Below are 23,442 nucleotides of genomic sequence, written 5' to 3' on the forward strand. Positions count from 1 at the left end.
ATAAGATGTTCAACTTCACTAGAATGTTCCTTGTGCCATTCAGTAAGGGAAAGGATGACTCGTCTGAGAAAATAACATTCTTCCACTGCTCTAGGGACCAATTCTGAAGATTTTTACTCCACTCTAAATGCTTTGCAATGTTTGTTTTTGAAAGTAGTGGTTTTCTGATTGCAGTCCTCTCGTGAAATCCAGCTTTGTGCAGCTCCCTGCAAATAGTTTTTGTGGAAACTGGGTTCTCAAGGTGGTCATTAAGCTCTGCAGTAATTTTGGAAGCTGTACTTTTGTGATCCTTTCTAACAATTTGCGTAAGAGTCCAACAGTCCCTATCTGAAAGTTTTGGTTTTCTTCCAGAGTTCTGTTTTGACGAGGAGGTTTTCCCCCTCTTTCTCAAAAGCTGTCATTACTTTCAAGACAGTACTTCTTGATACACCAAACATTTCAGCTGTTTTTATTACTCTAGTACCTGCCATACGAGCATCAACAATTTGACCTCTTTGGAAGTCCGATAGATCTGTCATTTTAATGAATTTTAATTACCTTTTTCTGATTATATCTGAATAGAAACAGCAATTTTAGCAAAACATATTAAGCAACACTAATAATAAATCAAAAAACATAAAAATAAACAAGCTTTTGACGGTTTTATAGATATTTGAAAATTATGATGCTAGGTGTTTCCATTATTTTGTCCAACCCCTGTACATGTACACAGCTGTAAGTACACATGTAAGTACATACATATGTACATATACACACACATACACATGCATAAAACCATACCCTTACATAGTTATGTACACATGGGCAAAAATTCTAAATAGATTAATAGCATTCATATAATTTAATAAAAATTAATAATATATTAAAGTTTGTAACAGTCACATGTTGACCTGGTGTAGCAGGAGACCAAAATCTGAGAATGAATTTGATGGTATGTTGACAGCTCTCAAAAGTTTCACTTTTAGCATTTAAACAGATTCTAGTGTCCAGTGATCTCTTCATAATAATTCATTTTCCTGCATTAGAGAGTTTGCAACTTTTGCTACTTTTGGGGTAGGGTTTGCATGTTTGTAGGATCTTCCAGTTGAATGAACAAAAGCTAATTTAGAAGAAATAATTTAAGTTAATCAAAATATAAACACAAACTCAAGACTAAGAATCATAATGAAATATTGATTTTTACACTTAAAGCTCACAGCAGAGCCGTTTATGATTTCATTAAACAACAACAAAAATGAGTTAAATAATTAGAAAAATGAAAGAGTATCAACTCTTACAAGATCAGTCAATTTATTGGTTCCTCAGTTTTGAATTTGAGAGAAGAACAAGTAATCTCTGAGAATATATTTATTTTTTTCTTTTTGAGGTTCAGATTTACTGAATTCCAAATACCAATATATTCTAAGTGTCTTGTAAACTTGTTCCCTCCTTTTTTACTGTAGAAAGCATCTGTTGTTCTCATCTTCTTCAAAAAGTATAAAACATGATTTAAGACTATTTATATAAGAATTGAATAAAACAAATATTTTTGAGAAATACAAAATAATTTATTAATAAATAAAAATGATTTACATAAAGTCTTGTCAGATGTCTGTCAGTTGTTGTTACATGTTGTGAAACATATTGTTACACATGCTCCACATTGTCACATGCTGTTACACATTTTGTTACATATTGTTACACACATTGTTAGACGTGACAGTGATACACATTGTTGAATACATGTTGCACTTCATTACACATTGTCATTACACATGTTATACACTGTTCATTGTTACATGCTGTCACACATTGTGGAACATGTTATTATACATTCTGTGAAAGTTTTGGTCCTTTTTTTGGTTTTTTCTTAGTTTTAACAACTTCTTTTGGAAGACTTGCCTATGGAAAAAAAAAAAAGAATTTTCAATCAAGTAAACCAATATTTTTATAACACACACATATATATATATATATATATATATATATATATATATATATATATAACATGGGTTGGCTATACTTTAATGAGAAAAAGATTTTAAAGTTGAAAAATATCTGTTTACAAAATATTAGATATATAGATTATACACTAAAGAATCCATTAACATACTCCATATGAGTAGAAAAATATCATTAAATATATCGGATGCTTTAATATGTTAATAATTGAAACATCAATTCCAATCTTTCATCTCCGATATATTTTAGAGTAGCTGTAAATGCATCATTTTTCTGTGAGATTTGTAGTGTATTTAACCTTCATTTTAGAACTTATTTTAGTTATCTGAACAAATTTTTATTGCAACATAGGATACCTGGTCCAAGTATGAAGTCTTAATATCTCTTAAATAATTTTAAAAAATTTTCAAATAATCCCTGATGAAAGAAATGAATATATTCAAGATGGGCACAAATAGTTCACCCAATCTGAAATACCTTTCCTGAAACGGTTGTAGGATATGTATGAATTTGATCTCTGGACTTAAGTATTTGCTTTGTTGAGTTACCCATACATCTTTTTAATATTTTCGATTTTGCAATGCATTGACCATGTACATTTAACCTTCAACCTTTTTATGTTTTAGAATGGATTTACAATTTCATGCTATCTCATACAGATATATATTTTATATTTATATATATATTTGGCACCTGTACCAGTGGAGCACTAAAAAGTAAAATTAAAATAAGGTGAAAATATGTGAATTCACACAATAAAGAAAATTCTAATGAAAAATAATTTTAAAAAGTCCAACAAACCAAACTATTTTGCTAATAGAATCACTTTGAGACCTGTTTTCAAAGAAATACTTTAGCAAGAGCACCACAAAGGTGTTTTGATTTGCTTTATCTCAAGAACAATTTGGAAAGAAACAAATTAATACACAGATATTTGTAAGTTTCACACACAGAACAAATGTATTAAGAATAAAATTGAGAAGGAGTGAAACTCAGAAACATCAATTTGAAGGTCATGAAAAATATTTTAAGTAAAGAAATGAGACGGGATGGATATCACTGTAATTATCAAAAGGAAACTACAAAAGAAACAAATTTAATTATCATAATTATTGTTATTATTATTATAGGAAGACTTAAGGCAGTGACTCAAAATTTGAAACCATCATTACAAGACTTATTGGTGGTAAAACTGGCAGAATCATTAGCATGCCAGGCAAAATTCTTTTAAATTCAAATTCCATGAAAATTGACTCTGCCTTTCATCCTTTTGAAGTTGATAAAATAAGAACCAGTTGGGCACTGGGGGTCAATGTAATTGACTTACCCCTCCCCTCGGAAACTACTAGCCCAGTGCCAAAACTTGAAGCCATTATTACAGGAATCATACAATGATTCAGAAGAGCCTGCTCAGACTGTTTGGCCATGTTGTTTAATTTTCTGAGTTAGACCCTGCTTACTGTGTTCCCATCACTGAGTGTCCAGCTGGGTTGATGGCTCATGCTGGTCAACCACATACCATATGGCAGCTGAGGAGGTAGCTCAAGGAGATGGGGACTGACAGGGACTCTGGTCAATGGGGGTCACCTGGGAGGACCAGGAATATACCAATAAATAGTGAATGCACCAATGTGCTGCCATGGCACATGCCCTCTTGATTACAGGAAAACCTTATAATACAGAATTAGGTAATTTTCAAAAACTGAAAATGATTTAATTAAAGTGTGAAAATTACCCATTATGCAAGCTGATAACAGCTATCAGAAGTAGGCACATAAAATCCCTTAGAGATCAGCAATTGTTCAGAACTAAATACACACTTTCAAAAATATTACAGTGACGTGATGTAATGTCATAGACAATGATAAGTGACTGAGACCTTCGAACATTGGGCAATATGCTGTGCTTGAGAAGACCCATGAAGCCAAGTGAAATTGTAGTCATGGCCAATGCCAGTGTCATGTAACTGGCACCCATGCCGGTGGCACATAAAAAGCACACTTCAAATTTTAAGCCTGACAGAGGCAGTGACAAGTGACTGAGACTTCTGGCAATATATCGTGCAAAAGAATACATGTCAAGCCAAGTGAGATCATAGTCATGGCTGACGCTTGTGTTTCATAACTGGCACCCATGCTGGTGGCACGTAAAAAGCACTCACTAGTCTTGGAGTGGTTGGCATCAGGAAGGGCATCCAGCTGTTGAAATCATGCCAAATCAGATTGGAACCTTGTGCAGCACCCCAGCTTATCAGTTTTTAGTCAAACTGTCCAACCCATGCCAGCATGGAAAACGGATGTTAAATGATGATGAATGTTTTTAACTTTAAGACACTCAACAAATTAGATAAAGTTTTAAGACAAATGGTAAAAATTAAAGAAGAATTTACCTCAACTGTTTTACGGAAAGGGTTTGAATATGCTGGATCTTTGGGAATAAATTCTAATTCTTGGCTCAGCTGAAATAAATTCATTTAGAAAAACAAACTATTTAAACAGTAACAGAAAAGTAATTTCATTACAATGAAGCACAAATTCCAAATATTCAACCACTTAAATTAATGATTACCACCCCTCCACCATCACCAGCTGCAAATTTGGTCCCATGTCAATGAAATAATTCATATTACTGTATTATCTTTTGTTTTCTACTTTCCTTCATATTTATCCATTTTTAAATATGTAGTTGTAACATATCATCACTGCCTCAATATATCCAGAACCTTGAGGTAGAGATGATAGACTGAGAAGTGTGGCGGGTGGACTTTGTTGCTGTAGCTTGGGTTGGACACTGGCCATAATAAATAACTGTAACATAATTAATTGTAAAAATACTTTCATTTTTGTAACTCAAATCTCAATATAATTTCAAATCACTTTTCTGTTGTGAATTATTATTACTTAATATTATAACTCAATGCTGGGTAAAATGCTTAGTAGTATTACGTCCATCTTTATGTTCTGAGTTCAAATTCCATCAAGGTCGACTTTACCTCTCATTCTTTCAGGTTTGATAAAATAAGTACCAGTTAAGCACTGGAGTTGATATAATTAACTTAGCCTCTTCCCTAAAACTGCTGACCTTGTGCCAAAATTTGAATCCAATATTATAACTCAATACTCAGTTGGCAAGCTGGCAGAATTGTCAATACTCTAGACAAAATGCTTAGTAGCATTTCATCTGTCTTTATGTTCTGAGTTCAAACTCTGCTGAGGTCAACTTTGCCTTTCATCCTTTTGGGGTCAATAAAATAAGATGGGGCTGATATAATCCCCCTCCCACAAAGTTTCAGGCCTTGTACCTATGATAGAAAGGATTATTGTTAGTCAATTATTATTACTCAATATAGCACCAATCAAAACCCTGAAAGATCAAAGGTCTACACCTGGTCACTGGCACAGTGTACATGATATTTAACTGGCTCTATCTACTAAACCATAAATAGGTATCATGAAGAGGTACAACTAATTATTTAGCTAGTGCTTCTACTGTAAGTAATAGTATCACTGTATAATTATGAAGCTGTCATGAGTTTTTAGTGTTGAAGATTAAGTCCTCCAATGGATCTATGCTTTAGGAGAAGCATTTGCACTGGGATTCTGTAGATTCAGGATGAGCAATAGTCTATGAGTAGAATTTGGGAGATGGAAACTGTGCAGAAGCCCATCATAAACAAACACACATACTCGTATAACAGACATATACAATAAAGAAGTTACAGTAACTGAGTGGCCAATTTGAAATTAAAAGTAAAGAAAGAAATACATACTACTGCTAACATTTTCTGATGTACATCATCATAAATTTTACTTTTTTGACAAAATACTATACACCAAGCTATGCATATTCTCCATGGATCATTTTTGTCAAAAAGATCATGAGCAACATCTGGTAACTTGAGCATCAAATCACTAAATAATGCAGTTTTTTCAAGAATTTGGGAGAGAGCTGAAAGAAAAAAATAAATAAATAAAATGTAAGTCAGACAATATTTTCTTTTTTTTTTTTTGCCTGGTGTAAAAACACTTTGAAAATATTTTGAGTTATTTAGAGAAAGAGACCAATGTTTTCAAATTTTTCTATATTTGATACAAGCACAGCTGTGTGGGTTAAGAAGCTTGCTTTAAAAATATGAGGTTTCAAGTTCAGTCTCACTGCATGGCACCTTGAGCATGTGTCTTCTGCTCTAGCCCTGGCTGACCAATGCCTTGTGAAAGAATTTGATAGATGGAACAGAAACTGTGAAAGCCTGTTGTGTGCGTGTGTGTGTGTGTGTGTAATAATCAGTGTTAGTCTATTTATGTCCCCATAACTTAGCAGTTTAGCAAAAGGTTCTGATCAAATAAGTACCAGACTTCAAAAAAAAAAAGTACTGTAGTCATGTTGACTAAACACTTCAAAGCAGTGCCCCAGCATGGCCGCAGTCCACTGACTAAAACAAGCAGAAAGTAAAAGATTTCTTTTGTGTTATATAAGAAATATTTAAAATTATATTCGGAAGAAATAGCATACTTCTCACACGAGTTTAAAGCTCTTCAACAAAGAAACTATTCAAAACCTTTGTATCTGATATATTCAACAACCTAACTATTGTCAGCTAAGGTGAAAAACATGCGGGAAAACACAGTAGAGAGAGAGAGAGAGAGAAAACTGGCTGCATGGTGGGGTGGGTAGACAAGCATAGTGCATGATGAGATGTAGTTTGGTCTATATGGGGTGGGGAATTAAAGCAATGTGTGGGTGGAAAGCACATAATACACAGTGCTTCCAGAACTCAGTTTCACTGAGATGGGCCTGCATCTCATCTAGTCTAATTCTGTTCCTAATCAACTGAGCTATAACTTTCTCTCCCTCAGTAATTTTCATGATCTGTTCCAGCAGTTTGATACCTCTGTAATAGTTTCTATCTAAGGTATCTCCTTTCTCTCATAGCATTTGACTAAAATACTGCTACACCAGTCATTTGGTGCATCACTTTCTTGTATCACCCGATTGACTATATTGATGACAAGTCCATATCCTACTCCACCAGATATTTTAAGCATCTCAGTGGTGATTCCTGATGGTCCAGGGGCTTTCCTTGTCTTCATATCCTTAATTATCATACTGGTGTTAACTCTGGTGGCTGGTCTCTCAGTCGGGTCAATATTAGGAAGACTCTCCTCGCATGCATTCTCCACATTTAGTAATCTTTCATAGTGGAACTTCCATGCATCTTTCTTCTCTGAATCACTAAGTGCAAGCATACAATTATCCAATCACATACATTCCTCACCCACAGTGTTTTCTCTCTGATACACTGCAATCCAGAACACATCATACCTCTGACCCTCACATTGTAAAACATTGAAAAATCTCTTATTTTCTCCTTCACCCTTCACTATGTTGACGTGTTTGCCTAGTTTCCCTTCTTAGCTGATAGATATTCTCTGCCATCACCATTTTCCCAGTCTTTCTTGGCCTGTCTCTTTGCTTTTATAGCACTGTCTACCTCCTTGTTCTTCAGCCTGGCCAGGACTTTGCACTAGGCTTCTAGTTCAGTTCTATATTTAAGAGATGAGGAATTATTTACATTGTTTACATTTGACAGATATTTGTCCCCATCTTGTTTGCTGTTAACGTAATGTTTCAGCTGATATACCATCCAGCCTTCATCAGGTGTCTTGGGGAAATTTCGAACGTGGGTTCTCATTCCTAAGGTATTTTTCAATGTTTAATATTGGTTCCCATATGCTACTCATATCTGCACTCAGTTTGCTTAGGCGGTTGTTGTGTCCTAGCATATGTGCTGTCTCTTTTAGTTTTCGTATTTTCCAGTGGTGTTCTCTGTCTATTATTTTAACTTCATCCCACAGGGGGAGGCGGTCTCCATACATGATCAGCTATACCTGATTTATCAATATCTCTTCGTGTCACAGCTTTGTGATGTTTGTCTACTTTTATTTTGAGGGGGCGACATGTTTCGCCTTTGTATAACCTATCACAGCTGCATGGGATGGATTATACGCAGTCTTAGGTCATATTTTCTTCTATTGGTGGTTTTACTCGTAGATATTGCAGTCACCAGCAACAATGACCAAGTCTCTGTCATTTTTTATTGAGGTAGTCTCACTGGTCCTTCCTTTCATTGTGCTAACTATTGATTGTGGCAGGCCTGAAATTGTAGACTAGGAACAAAGAGTGAGAAGACAGTCATGGAACTATTGTCACCTGAAAAGAAGACTTGTGCAAACACTTGCTAGTTGGCAGAGGGCTCTGTTATGTAGTTAACATACTCAATGAATTACAATTTCCTCAATACCATGCACCATCTAGAGTAAGCACTGAAAAGGAGAAGGGGAATGGACTAGGGCTTCAGGTTAATCAGAAGAGAGAACAGGGTGGGTGCCTAAATATCTATAAGGCCTAAATATCTATATACATCATCAAACCCACATCCATACATTCCAGAAAGATTTAACTATCTATATACATAACCAAACTGACATATATACATCCCACATATATATATGTATTCACATGTATATGCAATAGATGTGTGCTGCTCTCATACCTATATATGCATGAAAAAAAAAAATATATATATATATATATATATATCCTTGTAAAAAGCAATGTTTGTTTGTATGTTGATCGCTGAAAACACTAAGTAAAATTGATAATATTTCAGGTTTTTCTTGTCATTTAAATTAATTTCACAATTCTGCAGATAACTGTGCACTTATTTTCTGAAATGGATTGGGAGTGGGTGGGGGGTGTATACTGGCGCCTATTTCTAGCAATCCACATACTGTCTATTTCACTGTAATGTCTATATAACCTTATAAAAAGCAAAGTTTGTTTATTTGTATGCTGACTGCTGAAAACACTAAATAAAACTGAAAATATTTCAGGTTTTTCATGTCATTTAAATTAATTTGACCATTCCACAGATAACTGTGCACTTATTTTCCAAAAACGGAATGGGGTAAGTTGGTGGTGTATTGGTTCCTATTTCTAGCAATCCACATACTATTTCACTGTAATGCTTTTTACAGAGTGAAAAAATACTCCACCCATCACTCAATCCACCTCCAGCTTTACATTTATCCCTTTGAAGTTGCCACCAGATCTCCGCTTTCTCTCTCTTTATATGTTCCTTCTATGTCTCCATCTCTCTCACTGGTTGTATATATGTCTCTTTCTTCTCATTACATCTACCCCTACCTCTTTTTCTCTCTAGAGAAAAAACATGAGACAAAAAGAGAAAGGGGAAAACAAGTCACACACCATATCTCTGATTTCTTCCTGTCTATATACCCCTCTCTATGTCTCTATCTCTCTTACTATCTCCCTCTCTTTCTCTCTTGCTTTCTGGTTGTATATGTGTCTCTCTCTCTCTCGCTCTCTGGTTGTATATGTCTCTCTCTCTCACTACCTCTAACTCTTTTTTCTCGAGAAAAAATACATGAGACAGATAGAAAGGGGGTTAGGGAGAAAAAAACAAGTGAGACAGAAGGGGGCGGTGGAGGTAGCCACATTGATAAATCTATTAATAAAGTTGTCAACAAGGAGAATGCTGTTCCTTATCTTACTGAATACCTCAACAGACTGTAACTGTTTGGTATGCTGCTACACAACCTTGAATTGAAGAAGGGTAGTCATCATGCTTCTCTGAAACCTGGATCAGTCAAGATTGTGCAATGGTACATGTATGATTGTGACTGAACTACAGCCTCACATTATCAAAGCAAAAATCCTCACTGGGTGTGGTAAGGGAGATATTGTATTTATACCTAGAATACCACTAATACCAACAGATATCCCGCTTCATTTCAAACAATTGCAATTTCCAGTGAGAGTCAGTTACGCATTGACCATTATCAAGTCCCAAAGTCAAACACTGCAGGTTGTCAGTCTCCAGCTAGAAGAGGGCTGTTTCTCACCTGGCCAATTGTAGGTTGTTTCAGAGTATGAGGCCCATAGAAACTCTTCATATATGCTCCAAAGAAAAAAGTTAAAAACATAGTATATACTGACGTTCTGTAAATGTTTTATAATTTTCATACAATGCATTTCTCTATTATTATCTATATTACTTTCTGTATTTAGATATTCTAAATAAATTTGTAAAATTTTGTTATGCAATATTTAAATACTTTTATTGTAAGGAAAATAGGCATTATGATAGATGCCAATATGTGCCTTATAAATACATTTCAATACCATACAGACTGGGCTGAAGGCCAGGAGGCCCACTAATATATATATATATATATATATTGGGTCATCCCATTAATAGTGTGGTTTTTTCAATTGCATGAACTAAAAGTTGGAGGGGGACAGGATAAATAACCTGCATCAACTTGCTATAAAAGCAGGTAGCAATTTTATCTTGTACTTATTCTTAGTGCAAGTTTTGAAAAGTGCAGTTTGATTTTAAATTATTTTTTCAAAGCTATAATAGAAGTGATAAAGGAGCATATTTGGCATATTTTGCATTATGAGTTCTATAAAGGCAACAATGCAATGGAAAGTGCAAGGAATATTAATGCAGTATATGGGGATCGGACGATAAGCGCAAGCTAGTGTTAACGCTGGTTCCAGAAATTCCGAGCCAGAAACTACAGCCTAGAAGATAAGCCTCATCCTGCAAACTCCGGTGGAAAATAATTCAATTGTAACTATTCAGGAACTAGCAGAGAAGCTCAATGTTAAGAACAATCATTATCTACACAGCTAATTTAGATCAACAAAGACAAGGGAGACAAATATGGTATGCCACGTGTTTGAGGTTTAGTAATAAAGAGACAATTTTTAGATATATTTCAGTATTCTTACACTTCATCAGAGAAATGCAGTCTGATGCTGACTACAAGATCATAGAATAATGAGAAAGATGTTTTTGTGAATGAACAGTGAGTGCTATAAGAACTTAAGCATGACACAAGAATGCATGTTGCATGGAAACTTAACAGTAAAATGGGTGCAAGCATACTTGATACTTTAAGTCAAGACATTTTTCCATAATTGAAATTATTCCCTGAAATTATGTCTGCTGAGAAGGTCTAATAAGTAGGAAACATGTCAGGACTTGTTATTATCATGATAATGAAAAGACTCATAGCCTGTTGCATTCCACAATTGAAATTTGGGAGTTGTTTCTCCTTTTTGCTTTTTTTTTTAAAAAATAGAATTAGTGTAATGCTTGTTTTCATCACTAATGGTGTTATTTTAATTATTCAAAATTTATTAGTTTACTACATCAAGTATGTTAGTTGACTAACTTCATCCCAGTATACAACTGATATTTCTTTTATTGACTCAAGAAAGAGAAGCAGAAGGAAATATGGTAAAGTACCTACTTTAACTCAGTCAGCTCGAATAATGCTTTATTACAATCCTGTAATCATATCTTGGAGACAGATGCTACTTAAAAACAGAAGTGTTTACCAAGTTTTAGAAAAATATGACCCATGTCCTTAATAATAATAATAATAATAATAATAATAATAATAATAATAATAACAACAATGACGAGAAGGAGGAGGACAACGACAACAACAATTGTAATAGGATCATTTGAAATATTTGTGTCAAAAGTTGGAATAATTTAACATTGAAATATAGGAGAATTATGGCATAGGATTTACCCAACTAGTTCAAGTAAAGAGTAGTTATTATAAAATATTCAGATTAAAGTGGATATTTAAGGATGTGAGAGGGAAAAAAATTAGACAGAAGCGTGTAACTGCTAGGTTTAACTGTTATACATGTTGAGTGACTGCTTGGTTTAAATCTGCTATATATGTTGAGGAATATTTTATGACATTTATTTGATTCTTTCATTTAATTTTAGAATAGAGATAAAACATATAAACACAGTTCAATTCCTCCATCAGACACCAAATGCTACATTGACACTGTTTTCATCTAATGTTTCTTATCTGTTAATGCCACAGAAACTGGAGTTAAACACTCCATATTCCATAAAATAAACAGGTAGATAATAAGGAATAAATGTTTAACTCCATGACAATGGTTTTTTATCAGGCAACTAGGTTGCACTGACGGTGATCATCTTGGCCAAGATCAGCAATCAACGCATGACAATGGTTCAGCATATATTTATGTTAACTGCTTTAAAGCATGCACTGTTTATTTATGTAAACCATCATCACAGGGAAGAATGCTCCTGAGGTATTACTACAGATCACTCAACAGCGTAAAAAGAATTTGCTGCATGTTTATGAATTTGTTGAATGTACAGTCATAGTGGAAATGGCAGTGTAACGGCCAAAACTGCTGCTTTTATACTGTTATGGTCTCAAACTGAGTTGGAAATATTTACATGAAGAGTTTAACAAACCTATCAGATTCCTTGAAATTTGCACAGTGGCCTCTATTATCGATTCTGTGAGTGATAGCAGATATGTCAACCGGTACGCAAACAGGTACAAAACCGCAGCAAATAGGGCTGCGTATATTTTCATCATCTGATTCAAAGTGAGCACACAGCATATGTAAATTTACATCAACCAATGTTATGAAGTTAAGGAAGGTGTGTTTGTTTGAGTGACATTTTAAGGAAGCCCCAACCTGCTCTGGCAGGGCCAAGGCTCATAGTGGAATTGATGTAAAATATAAATACCTCCAGGTTTAGGAGTGGTCATTATAGCCTTGTGCAGATGTGACTTAACTGTATCTTTGGACAGGATGCATTTTATAGCATTCCCATATAGAAGATCTATTTTCTAAAAAGCTAAGAATTTTGTCAAAATACAAAACAAAATATCATCTGCTGGTCTAATTAGTTACTTGGTCAGTTCATTATTTCATAAAGTCGAGGGGTTAAAACAAGTTTCAATTAGCTTTCAAACAAATTAAACAACATATAATATAAACAATAAAAAATTCGACAAATAAAGATTGGGTTAAACAGAAAAGGATGCTACTGTACACTATATACGAGTGAAAGTCAAAAATTATCTGCACTTTTGCTGTAACACATCTTTATTATTGTCACACTGCTTTTTGTGCATGCATGCTTATAGTTGGTACTATTGCGGTTATGTGATCGAAGTGTGAACCTAATCGTGCCATTTTTCTTTCTGGCTTTACAATGTTAAGCATGGCCACTCCACAAGCAATATGCACCAGAGAAGAACAAAGAGCAGTGATCCAAGAGATGGTAATGGTGAACCAGTTCACCATTACCATCTCTCAAGCTTGCTGAATCTTTTCGTCAGTGGTGGAGATTGACAGGCATCCTGCTCCCTCTTCGTGTGCCATGCTTGAGTAGCCACTTTTAAACTTCTCAATCCACTCATAAACACTTCTACACAGTAGTGCACTGTCCCAGCATTGTACTAAAAGCCTCCGATGAATTTCAGCACCTGACACACCTTCTGACCAAAGAAATCGAATCAATGCTCTTTGTTCTTCTTTGTTACACATTACTAGTGGAGCAGCCATGCTTACACTGTAAAGCCAGAAAGAAAAATGGCACAGTCAGGCTCAAACTTCGATCATGTGACCACAATAGTACCAACTATAAGCTCGCATACGCAGAAAGCAGTGTGACAATAATAAAGATATGTTATGGTGAAAGTGCAGTTAATTTTTAACTTCCCTTCGTATTTATATATGTAATTATATTTGAACAAATACTCTTTACTAATTAAGGGATAGAGAACATTATTTTTCATCTGATAATTCAGGGAATTTATCAAAGCATCCTGTATTATTGGAATAATTATGGTTGTATCATGACATTATGTTAACAAAAGAATTCTGAGAATTTGATAAATTTACAAAATTTTATAAAGAGAGAGAGAAAAAAAAAAGACATTTTATTAGCAGTGCTCCATTATGAGAATTCATCAAAGTTATTTATTCCAAAGTTCAGAAGGTGCTGCATACCATAGATTTCAGTGTTCTGATAGTTGCCCTTCCTATTTCTGTGGAGCAGGTATGAAAGATGTAATTGGTCAGGTCAACATAGGCAAACAAATAATGTAACTTGGCTAGGATCACTTATCGGGATAAAGTGACCACATATCATCATCATTTCACATCCACTTTCTATGCTGGTATGGGTTGGATGGTTTGACAAGATACAGTGAGCTGTAAAGCCATGTCAAGCTCCAATGTCTGCTTTGGCATGATTTCTAGGGCTGGATGCCCTTCCTGACATCAATCACTTTACAGAATGTACTGGGTGACTTTTTTTTTTTGTGCCACTAGCACCAGTGAGGTTGCCAGGTAACTTGCAAGAGAGAAGGAAATGGAGCTTTATGCTGGACGTCGAAAAGGTAAAGTACAAGTATCTTGCTATAGAGGAGATACCTAGCTAACTCCTACTATATATAGTGGTAGGTGGGAGTAGTTGAGGAGATAAAGGAAAATACTGATGGAGTGCCAGAGCTAACTCTTAAGGTATAAGAAGGTAAGCATAAGAGTGGTATAGACAGCAGATCATGGGAGGGGAAGATGTTTTTATAGATTGTGAAAGGAGAGAGTAACAGATGGTGAAAGACGGGCTTCTATTATAATCCCATTCAGATTTAGGATCCTTTATAGGAATATAAAACAAACCCCAGTATTTGACTAGTACTTTAGTCAATCTAACACAGAAGCACAAAAAGCAAAGTTAACTTTGATGGGATTTGAACATAGAATGTAAAGGTCAGTAACTAAATACTACAAGGTCTCACATTCTAACATGTCTGCCAACCCACTATCCCAATATCAAAGCAATTCAATTCAGACGACTACATCACAACTCAAAATGCCAATTAGAGAGAGTATGTAATTTTATGATAGTACTTTGTTGATGAAGTGAAAACATTCTGTTGACCTAATTGACACAAAAGAAAGCATAAGTACATGTGAATATAACATATCAAAACAAAGCTGCTTTATGTAAACAATGCTGAAGGGTTATGATTCATATCTGTTTCATATATACAACACTAATATGATTATTGTGATAAAGGGTTTGAATATTTTTCAAGTATGTAATGGATACATGTTATACTGTTTCAAGTGTGAACAAATACTAAGTAGAGGATGCCAATCAAAGCTTTTAGAAAAGTGATATTGTCTCATGACAAAACCTGACAGTTGTCTTTCATGGGTATCAAATGACAATGGATCACAACAGATACTGAAATGGTTTTAGCTCATGACTGCATGGAAAAACATGGAAATCATGAAAATAGATTTATGCTACTAAAATCCATGATGCCAAGGACAAATTAAAATAAAATTATGATGGAGATCCATAGTATTTAATCCTTTAGCATTCAGATTACTCTATCAAATATAATGCTTAATTTATTCATAATGCTTTCAATCAATTATGCTTTATTTCATAGCTTTGATTTCAATGATGTAATTGTTTTATTTTTAGAGTAACATTGTAGGGGAGGTGTGAGAAGCAGGATCTGGTTGGTTTCAACATAAAACATATAGAATATTTAAGCCGGTATGGTTGGTTTAAATACTAAATGAGTTAAAGCAGTTGTTCTCTAGCATACAATTTGTTTGAAATATAATTATTTGAAGTATTATTCAATTATGTGTTTCAGCCAAAGACTGAGGTCAAGCTGGTGCACCATATAATTTACTACCTTCTTATGGTTAAATAGTGTAGTTCTTTAAAAGTTTATAGATCTAAACAACCTGCAACACCAAAATAGAAATTATGTTTAAAATCTTTCAAAAGATTTTATTCTCCAAGATTCATCATCAAATTACTGATATCCCATATTAGAAACACTGATTAGATGTCCACCACGTCTTATATTGGCAACATTTAGTTAGTGTCAAAGATGTAACCCTCTCACCTTCAGCTGAGTGAACTGGAGCAACATGAAATAAAGTGTCTTGCTCAAGAACCCAACACACAGCCCGGTCTGGGAATCAAACTCACTACCTCATGATTGTGAGCTCAACACTCTAACTACTGAGACATGTGCCTTCACATGACCAGGCTCTGTGCTGTGTTCCTGAGCAAGACACTTTGTGCCTTGGATGGTAACTTTCTAGGTGCAATCTCATGGTCATTCATGACCAAAGGGGGCTTACCCTTTACCTAAACAAGGCAATAACAGTAACCACCACTTTATATATATAAATATATATATGATAGGATTGCTTCAATATTTCAGGGGTAGTCTGAAGTATCTAAGCAACCAGGGGATAGTTAAATCCAAAGGCACTCCTGGAGATTACTTGTGTGGGTACCATCTTTGTTAGAAGGTATCCAGAGGCAGGTAATTTAAACCGCAGTTTATAATTATAATTAAGTGGAGAATGGAGAAACAAACACAAGAAGAAAGTCGATTGGGCTAGTTAGCCATTGATTTAATTATGTGGAGATTATATTATATAATTCTCCACTTAATTATAAATATATATATATATTATATCATCATCATTTAACGTTTGCCTTCCATGCTGGCATGGGTGATACACACACACACACACACACAAATGTATATGCGTGCATGCACAATCAGCTGGAATACTGAGAGATTTAAGATGCTGCAAACATCACAAGTTGGTCAATTAAATGCAAGTCTTTAATCTGTTCATTCTGAACATAAAGTACAGAAATTCATAGCTGTAACTATGGTTCTGGGATTTTGCAGGAATGTATTGACAATGATTCAGTTAAATGTGTTTATTTAAACACAACTGAAAATTGCAAACAACATTCATGTTAAACAGCATGCAAACAACATTCATGGCTTACATATAGGCCAAAGGTTGAGCGCAATGTGAAGAAGGTGCAATTCAACAACCACCACACCTCATGTATGAAACTATTACTGACATATGACACCCAACAAGAGTATTTGCAACTTGTTTACAATTAACATTTACTAGTTGGGCGAGATACAACACACTTGTTCTACTGGTTGTCTTACATTCTTTATAATACATGACTTAATTAGTAGAAATGAGGCCATAAGTTAGCAGGAGTGGTAGAATTATATAGGAATAAATACCTGATACTATTTAGTTTTATCCCAGTACATCAAGTATAGGTAAAATACATAGCATATCACTTAAACATAATCTGACTAAAATTCACCAGTAATTTCATTTTCTCTTTCATTATCATATAATTTATATGAATTTTCTTTTGAAATAATTTCATGATTTATTCCATGTCATATACTGTACTCTTTGTACTACATATTGTGTTTCAGAATGATATAGGCGTAATCATTGTTTTAATCACATAGTTTGAGTGAGCTTCCAGAGAAATTACCATAAAAATTAAATTGCATATCTTCAATTCTAATAATTAGTCTATCCTTTTCTATGATTCAGAGACATGGAGAAAGATTAAAAAGAAATTGCAGAAGATACAAACTTGTCTGAGAAGTATTCTTCAAATAAGATAGCCAGATAAGGATAACAAATGAAGGGCTGTGGAAGAAGAGGGGCAAGTGCCAGTGGGGGAACAAATTCTGAAGAGCAAGAGAAGATGGATAGGTCACTCATTAAGGAAACCAACATCCTACATTATACGTCAAGCCCTGACCTGGAAGCCATAAAAGGAGTTAGCAGCAGCAGAAGAGAGGGCATCTTAAAAACAGATGAAGGCAGGATACTGAGGCAGTGCTAAAAAAAGAAGGGATCCAACTGGGAAGAAATAGGAAAGACGGCCCAGAGTCAAGAACAGTAGAGAAAAGTCATCAACAGCCAATGGTCGATAGGGAGAGAAGGGCTTAAATAACATTTTTTGTTTTATCTTTCACTTCTTTTGGTCATCAAATCGCAGCCATGCTGGGGCATCAGCTTGAAGAATTTTTAGGTGACTGAATTGACCCAAGTACTTTTTTTTTAAGCCTAATACTTATTCTATCGGTCTCTTTTGCTGAAATGCTAGATTATGGGGGGTATAAACACACCAACACTGGTTGCCAAGTAGTGTTGAGGGACAAACACAAACACACACACACACACATATATGATGGGCTTCTTTTGTTTCTGTGAACCAAATCCACTCACAAGGCTTTGGTTGGCCCGAGGCTACAGTAGGAGACACTTACTTAAGGTACCATACAGTGGGACTGAACCTGGAATCATGTGGTTAAGAAGTAAATTTCTTACCATGCAACCATTTTTGTGCCTAGTAGTAAATAATATCGTGTAATGCCTGCTACAAGCAAGCAGTTGTCTATGCACTACATTCTGATATCAGAGTTTCCTTTTATCTATTTTTCCAGATTTGATAATTATTGGAGAGTATCGGAAACAATTCAGTTGAGTATATCCTTCTCCAACAAATCTCATTGTAGGGGACATCAAACTGAAGTGCTGAGTTCCGGTTCTTTCATTTTCCAGTAAATACACATCACATACAAAAACAATCTGTTTGTGTTGGAGACCTCTCTTAAATCATAAATTTTAATGTAATGTTTCCATTTTAAATTTCCAGATGGTTCCTTTTCTTCTCTGCAAGCATAAATATGATACACTTTGGCTATGATGATTAGTTTAGCCATTTAATTATTTAATCATTGCAAAAAATTTTGAATTAAGGTAAATTTTTTTTCTATTCAAGCAGAGTAGCTAGTTAGAAAATCTCTATAAGAGATGAAAGTAGTAACTATACTGAGAATTAATGTTATTTATCACCACATCAATATGGCTGTTCCATAGGAATCAACATTATTACTGTTTTGAACTCCAGGAGGTACCTCCTCCAGCTGGTTATTGATGTAATCTGCGTCCGATATATGCTGCAAACAGGGAAGCAAACCCCTACATCTTCTAGCAGACGACAGGATCACTAGAACATACGGTTTTGGGCTATTTGTGCCCATCCTCAGTAGTGAACACCCATCTGTTAGAGATAGCAGTAATTTACTCCAGCTAGCAATATATAGAAAAATAAGCAACAATCAGTCACTGATTTTGCAACATGCAAAGCAGCTAAGTAAGAAAACCTCTAAAAGAGCAAATTACTGCTATCTCTAGCGGATGGGTGTTCACCACTGAGAATGGACACAAGTAGTGCGAAACCATATGGTCTGGTAACCCCATCAGGGATTCACTTCCCCGTTTGCAAAATATATCAGGTGCAGATTGCATTGATAACCAGCTGGAGGAGGCTCCTCTCAGGGTTAAAAACTGCAGTAATGTTGATTTCTACAGGACAGCCATATTGATGTGGCAATAATCATTACTTTTTTCTATTCATTTTTGTAATATCACAGACAGAGCTAAGATTAAACTTACAATTTCTAACAGTCATATTCGATGGAAAGGCATCTTCAGCAAGATATCCCCATTTTGTTAGATCATTTCTGGCTTCTGTTAAAATCTTAAATGATAAAAATACAGAAATACTGTTAATGCACAACTCAAATGTTACCAAATTATATAAAATTACCTAACACTTCTCTTATCATCATCATCATTATCACCATAATTTTTTAACATCCACTTATTCTATGCTAACATGGATTGGATGGAATATAAATATCTGTTACCGGCAACAATTTTAACTTGACAATCAGTATAAAGAAGACCAAAGTAGTGCACCAGCCAGTTCCAGGATGCACTAAACCCAACATCTTCATCAACTGACAACAAGTGAATGCAGCAGACAAGATCACTTACTCAGCAAGAATGTGTGAAACAGGAGAGGTATCAATCCTAAGAGTGTACTGAAGCATGATTCTCACCAACAGCTCAATGGTTGCGAAGACAATCTTCCACTGATTTACAAGGAAGTTAAAATACTTCCATGCCACAGACCTCAAACAGGAGGATGGTATTTTTGACATAGAAGTACTTTTTCATTCTTGATTACCCAGCATTCACAAAATCCTGATGCAATCACAGCTGCATTGAGCAGATAACATAGTCCTTATGTCATGTCAGCTTCTAAAGAAACTGTTTAAGGGCAATCTCTAGAATGATAAATGCTCCCAAGGAGGCCAGAAAAGGTGCTACAAAGACACATTGAAAGCCTCACTGAAGGCCTTCAACATATAAAGAATGGGAGCAAACAGTATTGGATAGAAGAGAATGGTGTGCAGCAGTCAGCAAACGCTTTGAGATTTGAAAGGCTAATTGAGTGACTGTTGTCAAGCAACACAGACAGACCAGAAAAAATAACCCCATTAGTCTGTGCATTCACAAGTCTGTATCCCTTGGTGCAGAAGTGTCTCAGTGAGATGACAAGTGATATCTTGCAAGATAAATCCTGTTTTGCTCAGTTTCTAATACAGCATGTTGTTAGTGACTATAGGTTTTAGCCCTTAAGCAGGAATGGCAAATGGCAGATTTCATTGCAAGGTTAGAAACAGTTGTCTACATATATTTAATACTTGATGAGACTCTTCTGCACCAAGTGATGCACCACAACCAGTTGTACAGTATCTCATCCATGTGGGTCAATGCAAGATGGGTTGAAACAATTGTTATGAGCAATAAAGTTTCTTGTATATTCCATTTTCCATCTCTATCATTTGTTTTATATATATATATATATATATATATATATATATATATATATATATATATATATATATATGATACAGAAATAAATTTATTTCTCAAACGCGTGATAATGCTATAAATAGCGGGATCAGGATAAATTATCCATATAATGCAGAAAAATACGTTGCCGGCCAGCCATGAGACTCGAACATGTAATCACAGAGATGTGAGTTCGAGTCTCATGGCTGGCCGGCAACGTATTTTTCTGCATTATATGGATAATTTATCCTGATCATGCTATTTATAGCATTATCGCGCGTTTGAGAAATAAATCTATTTCTGTATCTTACAATACATCTCAACGCTTCTAAAAAAAAAAAAAAAAAAAAGAACAATCTTTGTTTACTTTCATTGTAAAGTTGAATATATATATATCTATATATATATAATGAACAAGCAAGAAAAAACAACAACGCGAGGACGTGGAATAAGTACAGTGTTATTGGATGCTCAGGAAAGGAAAGAAATGAAAGAGGATTTCACATTTCGAGCGGAGCTCTTCATCAGAAATATAGAAAAAGTCCAAAGAAGGGAAGACGAAGAAAATCGCCAACAATACACACGCAGTCACATATTGAAATGACCGGAAGGGAATGGGTGAAGAAAAAGTTCTAAGACAGGAGGGTGCAAGAGGAGGTATGTGTGGGTATGTGCGTGCACGCAGGTCTGTGTGGGTATGTGCGTGCACGCAGGTCTGTGTGTGTGTGTGTGTATATATAGGTGTGGTGTGTGTATATAGGTGTGTGTGTCTGTGTGTGTGTAGGGTTGTGTGGGTTAGGTATCTGTGCATTCCTGTGTGTGCGTTCGTGTACGTGTGTGTGCACATGGGTGTATGCGGGTGGGTGTGTATGTATGTGTATGCATATGTGTGTGAACGTGTACATGTGCATGTGTGTATGTGTATGGAAGTATGTGTGTGTATATGTGCATGTATATGTGTATGTGTGCATGTATGTGCATGGGTGCGTGTATTTTTTCATGTGTGTGGATATGTGTGCATGTGTGCGTGTATATAGAAATAAAAATTATAATAAATTAAGGTTGAAAGAGGATAAAGAAGTTAATACAATACAAAATAGCGCAATTAAAAACAAAAAGTGAGAAATGAAATAAGGTTGCTTTGTTGCAGGAGGTGTAGAGGCAGACAATAGGAGGAGGGGGTTGTGTTTAGTCCGAAGAGGATAGTTGTTTGTAGATTAAAAATATAACGCTGTTCCAGGCGGAGCTGTGTGTTGATCTGTGGTGTAGAGCAAGGCCAAAGACAGAGATGTAAGAGGGGGAGTGGTTGGCCAAGCAGAAGTGACAGGCGATGGGGTGTTTGAACGTAGCCAAACATCCCTTAGATGTTCGGTGAACCGGTCGGCCAGTTGGCAGCCCATCTGACCTATGTATAGTTTACCAGAGAGGCTGCATCTAATATAGTATATGAAGCTAGAAGAGGTGCAAGGGAAGGAATTTGTGATACAAAGAGTGTGCTGATTGGAACCAGTGAGAGAAGTAGTGTTGGCGATGAAGAGGCAGGTGTGACAGTGGGATCTGGAGCATGGGAAGGATCCGGGTGGGGCTGGGGGGAAGAGAAGGTGCTATGGATCAGAAGATTGCATAGGTTCCAGGTGCATTTAAAGGAGGACAAGAGTGGGTTGGAGAAAATGGGGTGGGTGGTGGGATCGAGCTGGAGACAAAGGAAAGCCCGTAGGCTCCTCTGACGAAGGAGTAGGGTGGAGGGGTAGAAAAGGAGGGGAAAGGGGGTGTGGAGAAGGAGAGAGGGCGGTGGTGTGATAGATTTGACAAGCACAGACAAGGGCGGTTTGGACAAGGGTTGATGGGTATCCTCAATGCATGAACAGGTGGGCAAGGTACTGGGACTAAGTTTCAAAATCCTGGTCCTGGTTGCACAAGCGTCGGAGGCAGAGGAACTGGGAGTAGGGGATGGCCTGTTTAGTGTGGAAGGGATGGGAGGAGGAGGAGTTGAGGTAAAGGTTGGAATCTATGGGTTTGAAGAAGGTGGAGGCAGTGAGAGAGTGGGAGGTGTGGTCAATGGTAAGAGTGATATCAAGGAAGTTAACCGAGGTGTTAGAGATAGTAGAAGTGAATTGGAGAGAAGAGTGGACGTTAGAGAGGAAAGTGATGAAGTGGCAGAGTTGTTCACGGGAGAGGGCGGTGGCACCTATACAGTCATCTATGTAGCTCTGGGGTCGGCCCGGATAATTGGGAAAATACTTGGGCCTCAATGTGACCAACAAAGAGGTTGGTGAAATTGGGGCCCATTCTCGTTCCCATCACGACCCCAGACACTGTTGGTAGGTTTCCCCGGCAAACTTAAAGCAGTTGAGAGTGAGGATGAGCTCTGCCAAGCGAAGAAGGGTGGAGGTGCTGGGTGTGGGGTCAGGGAGACGGTCAAGGAAGTATTGGAGGGCTAAGAGACCATTGTTGTGGGGAATCACTGTGTATAGGGATTGTTTTTATGTGGCACTAGCATTGGTGAGGTTGCCAAGTAAATTGCAACTGGAACGGTATAGTATTAAAGGAGATGATTTATGCCAGGAGATGAAAGGTTAAAGAATGACAGAGGAATGCAAAGTTGACACCACTGACATCAGCAGACATCTGCAGTTGAATATGACAGATGAATCAAACTAATCATTTTCACTGACTGACATATCTTTCCATGATAGAACTTCTTTCTATTCCCTTTTCTATTCATCTCGGTAACAGTTAGCCTTCTCTCTCTTCCAAGCATACACATATCATGTGCTCTTTCCTCACTTTTCATATAAAAGTTTAAAACACAGATGCTTTTATCTTCAATTTTCATTTGTTAAATTTTATTTTGAGTCACCTTCTGTGAGAGCTTTTTAGTTCTTCTTCATCATGTTAGAGTCCACTTTTGCATTTTCTATATTTGCACAGGTCAATTACAAAGGTAGGGCCCTTCCTGCCACCAACCTTCACCTATTTCCAAGCAAGGTAATATTTTCCCATGACCAGAAA

At 36.0% G+C, this 23,442-nt stretch overlaps 1 protein-coding gene across 4 annotated transcripts in view; it reads right to left on the reverse strand.

The window, feature by feature from the left end:
• Nucleotides 1-1,525: 1,525 nt before the first annotated feature.
• LOC106873216 (coiled-coil domain-containing protein 134) overlaps nt 1,526-23,442 on the reverse strand; it is a 73,310-nt gene continuing 51,393 nt past the window's right edge. For all 4 annotated transcript variants that reach the window (XM_014920476.3, XM_014920469.3, XM_014920494.3 and 1 more), the window contains exons 3-6: nt 19,183-19,267; nt 5,711-5,889; nt 4,331-4,399; nt 1,526-1,881 (exon numbers count right to left, since the gene is read on the reverse strand). In XM_014920476.3, the coding sequence (XP_014775962.1) occupies nt 1,807-1,881; nt 4,331-4,399; nt 5,711-5,889; nt 19,183-19,267 (408 nt within the window). In that variant the 3' untranslated portion in view covers nt 1,526-1,806. The remainder of the gene's footprint in view (nt 1,882-4,330; nt 4,400-5,710; nt 5,890-19,182; nt 19,268-23,442) is intronic.

The sequence above is a fragment of the Octopus bimaculoides genome, chromosome 11 (genome assembly GCF_046866305.1).
Source record: "Octopus bimaculoides isolate indiv1 chromosome 11, ASM4686630v1, whole genome shotgun sequence".
Taxonomy (NCBI): Eukaryota; Metazoa; Mollusca; class Cephalopoda; order Octopoda; family Octopodidae; genus Octopus; species Octopus bimaculoides.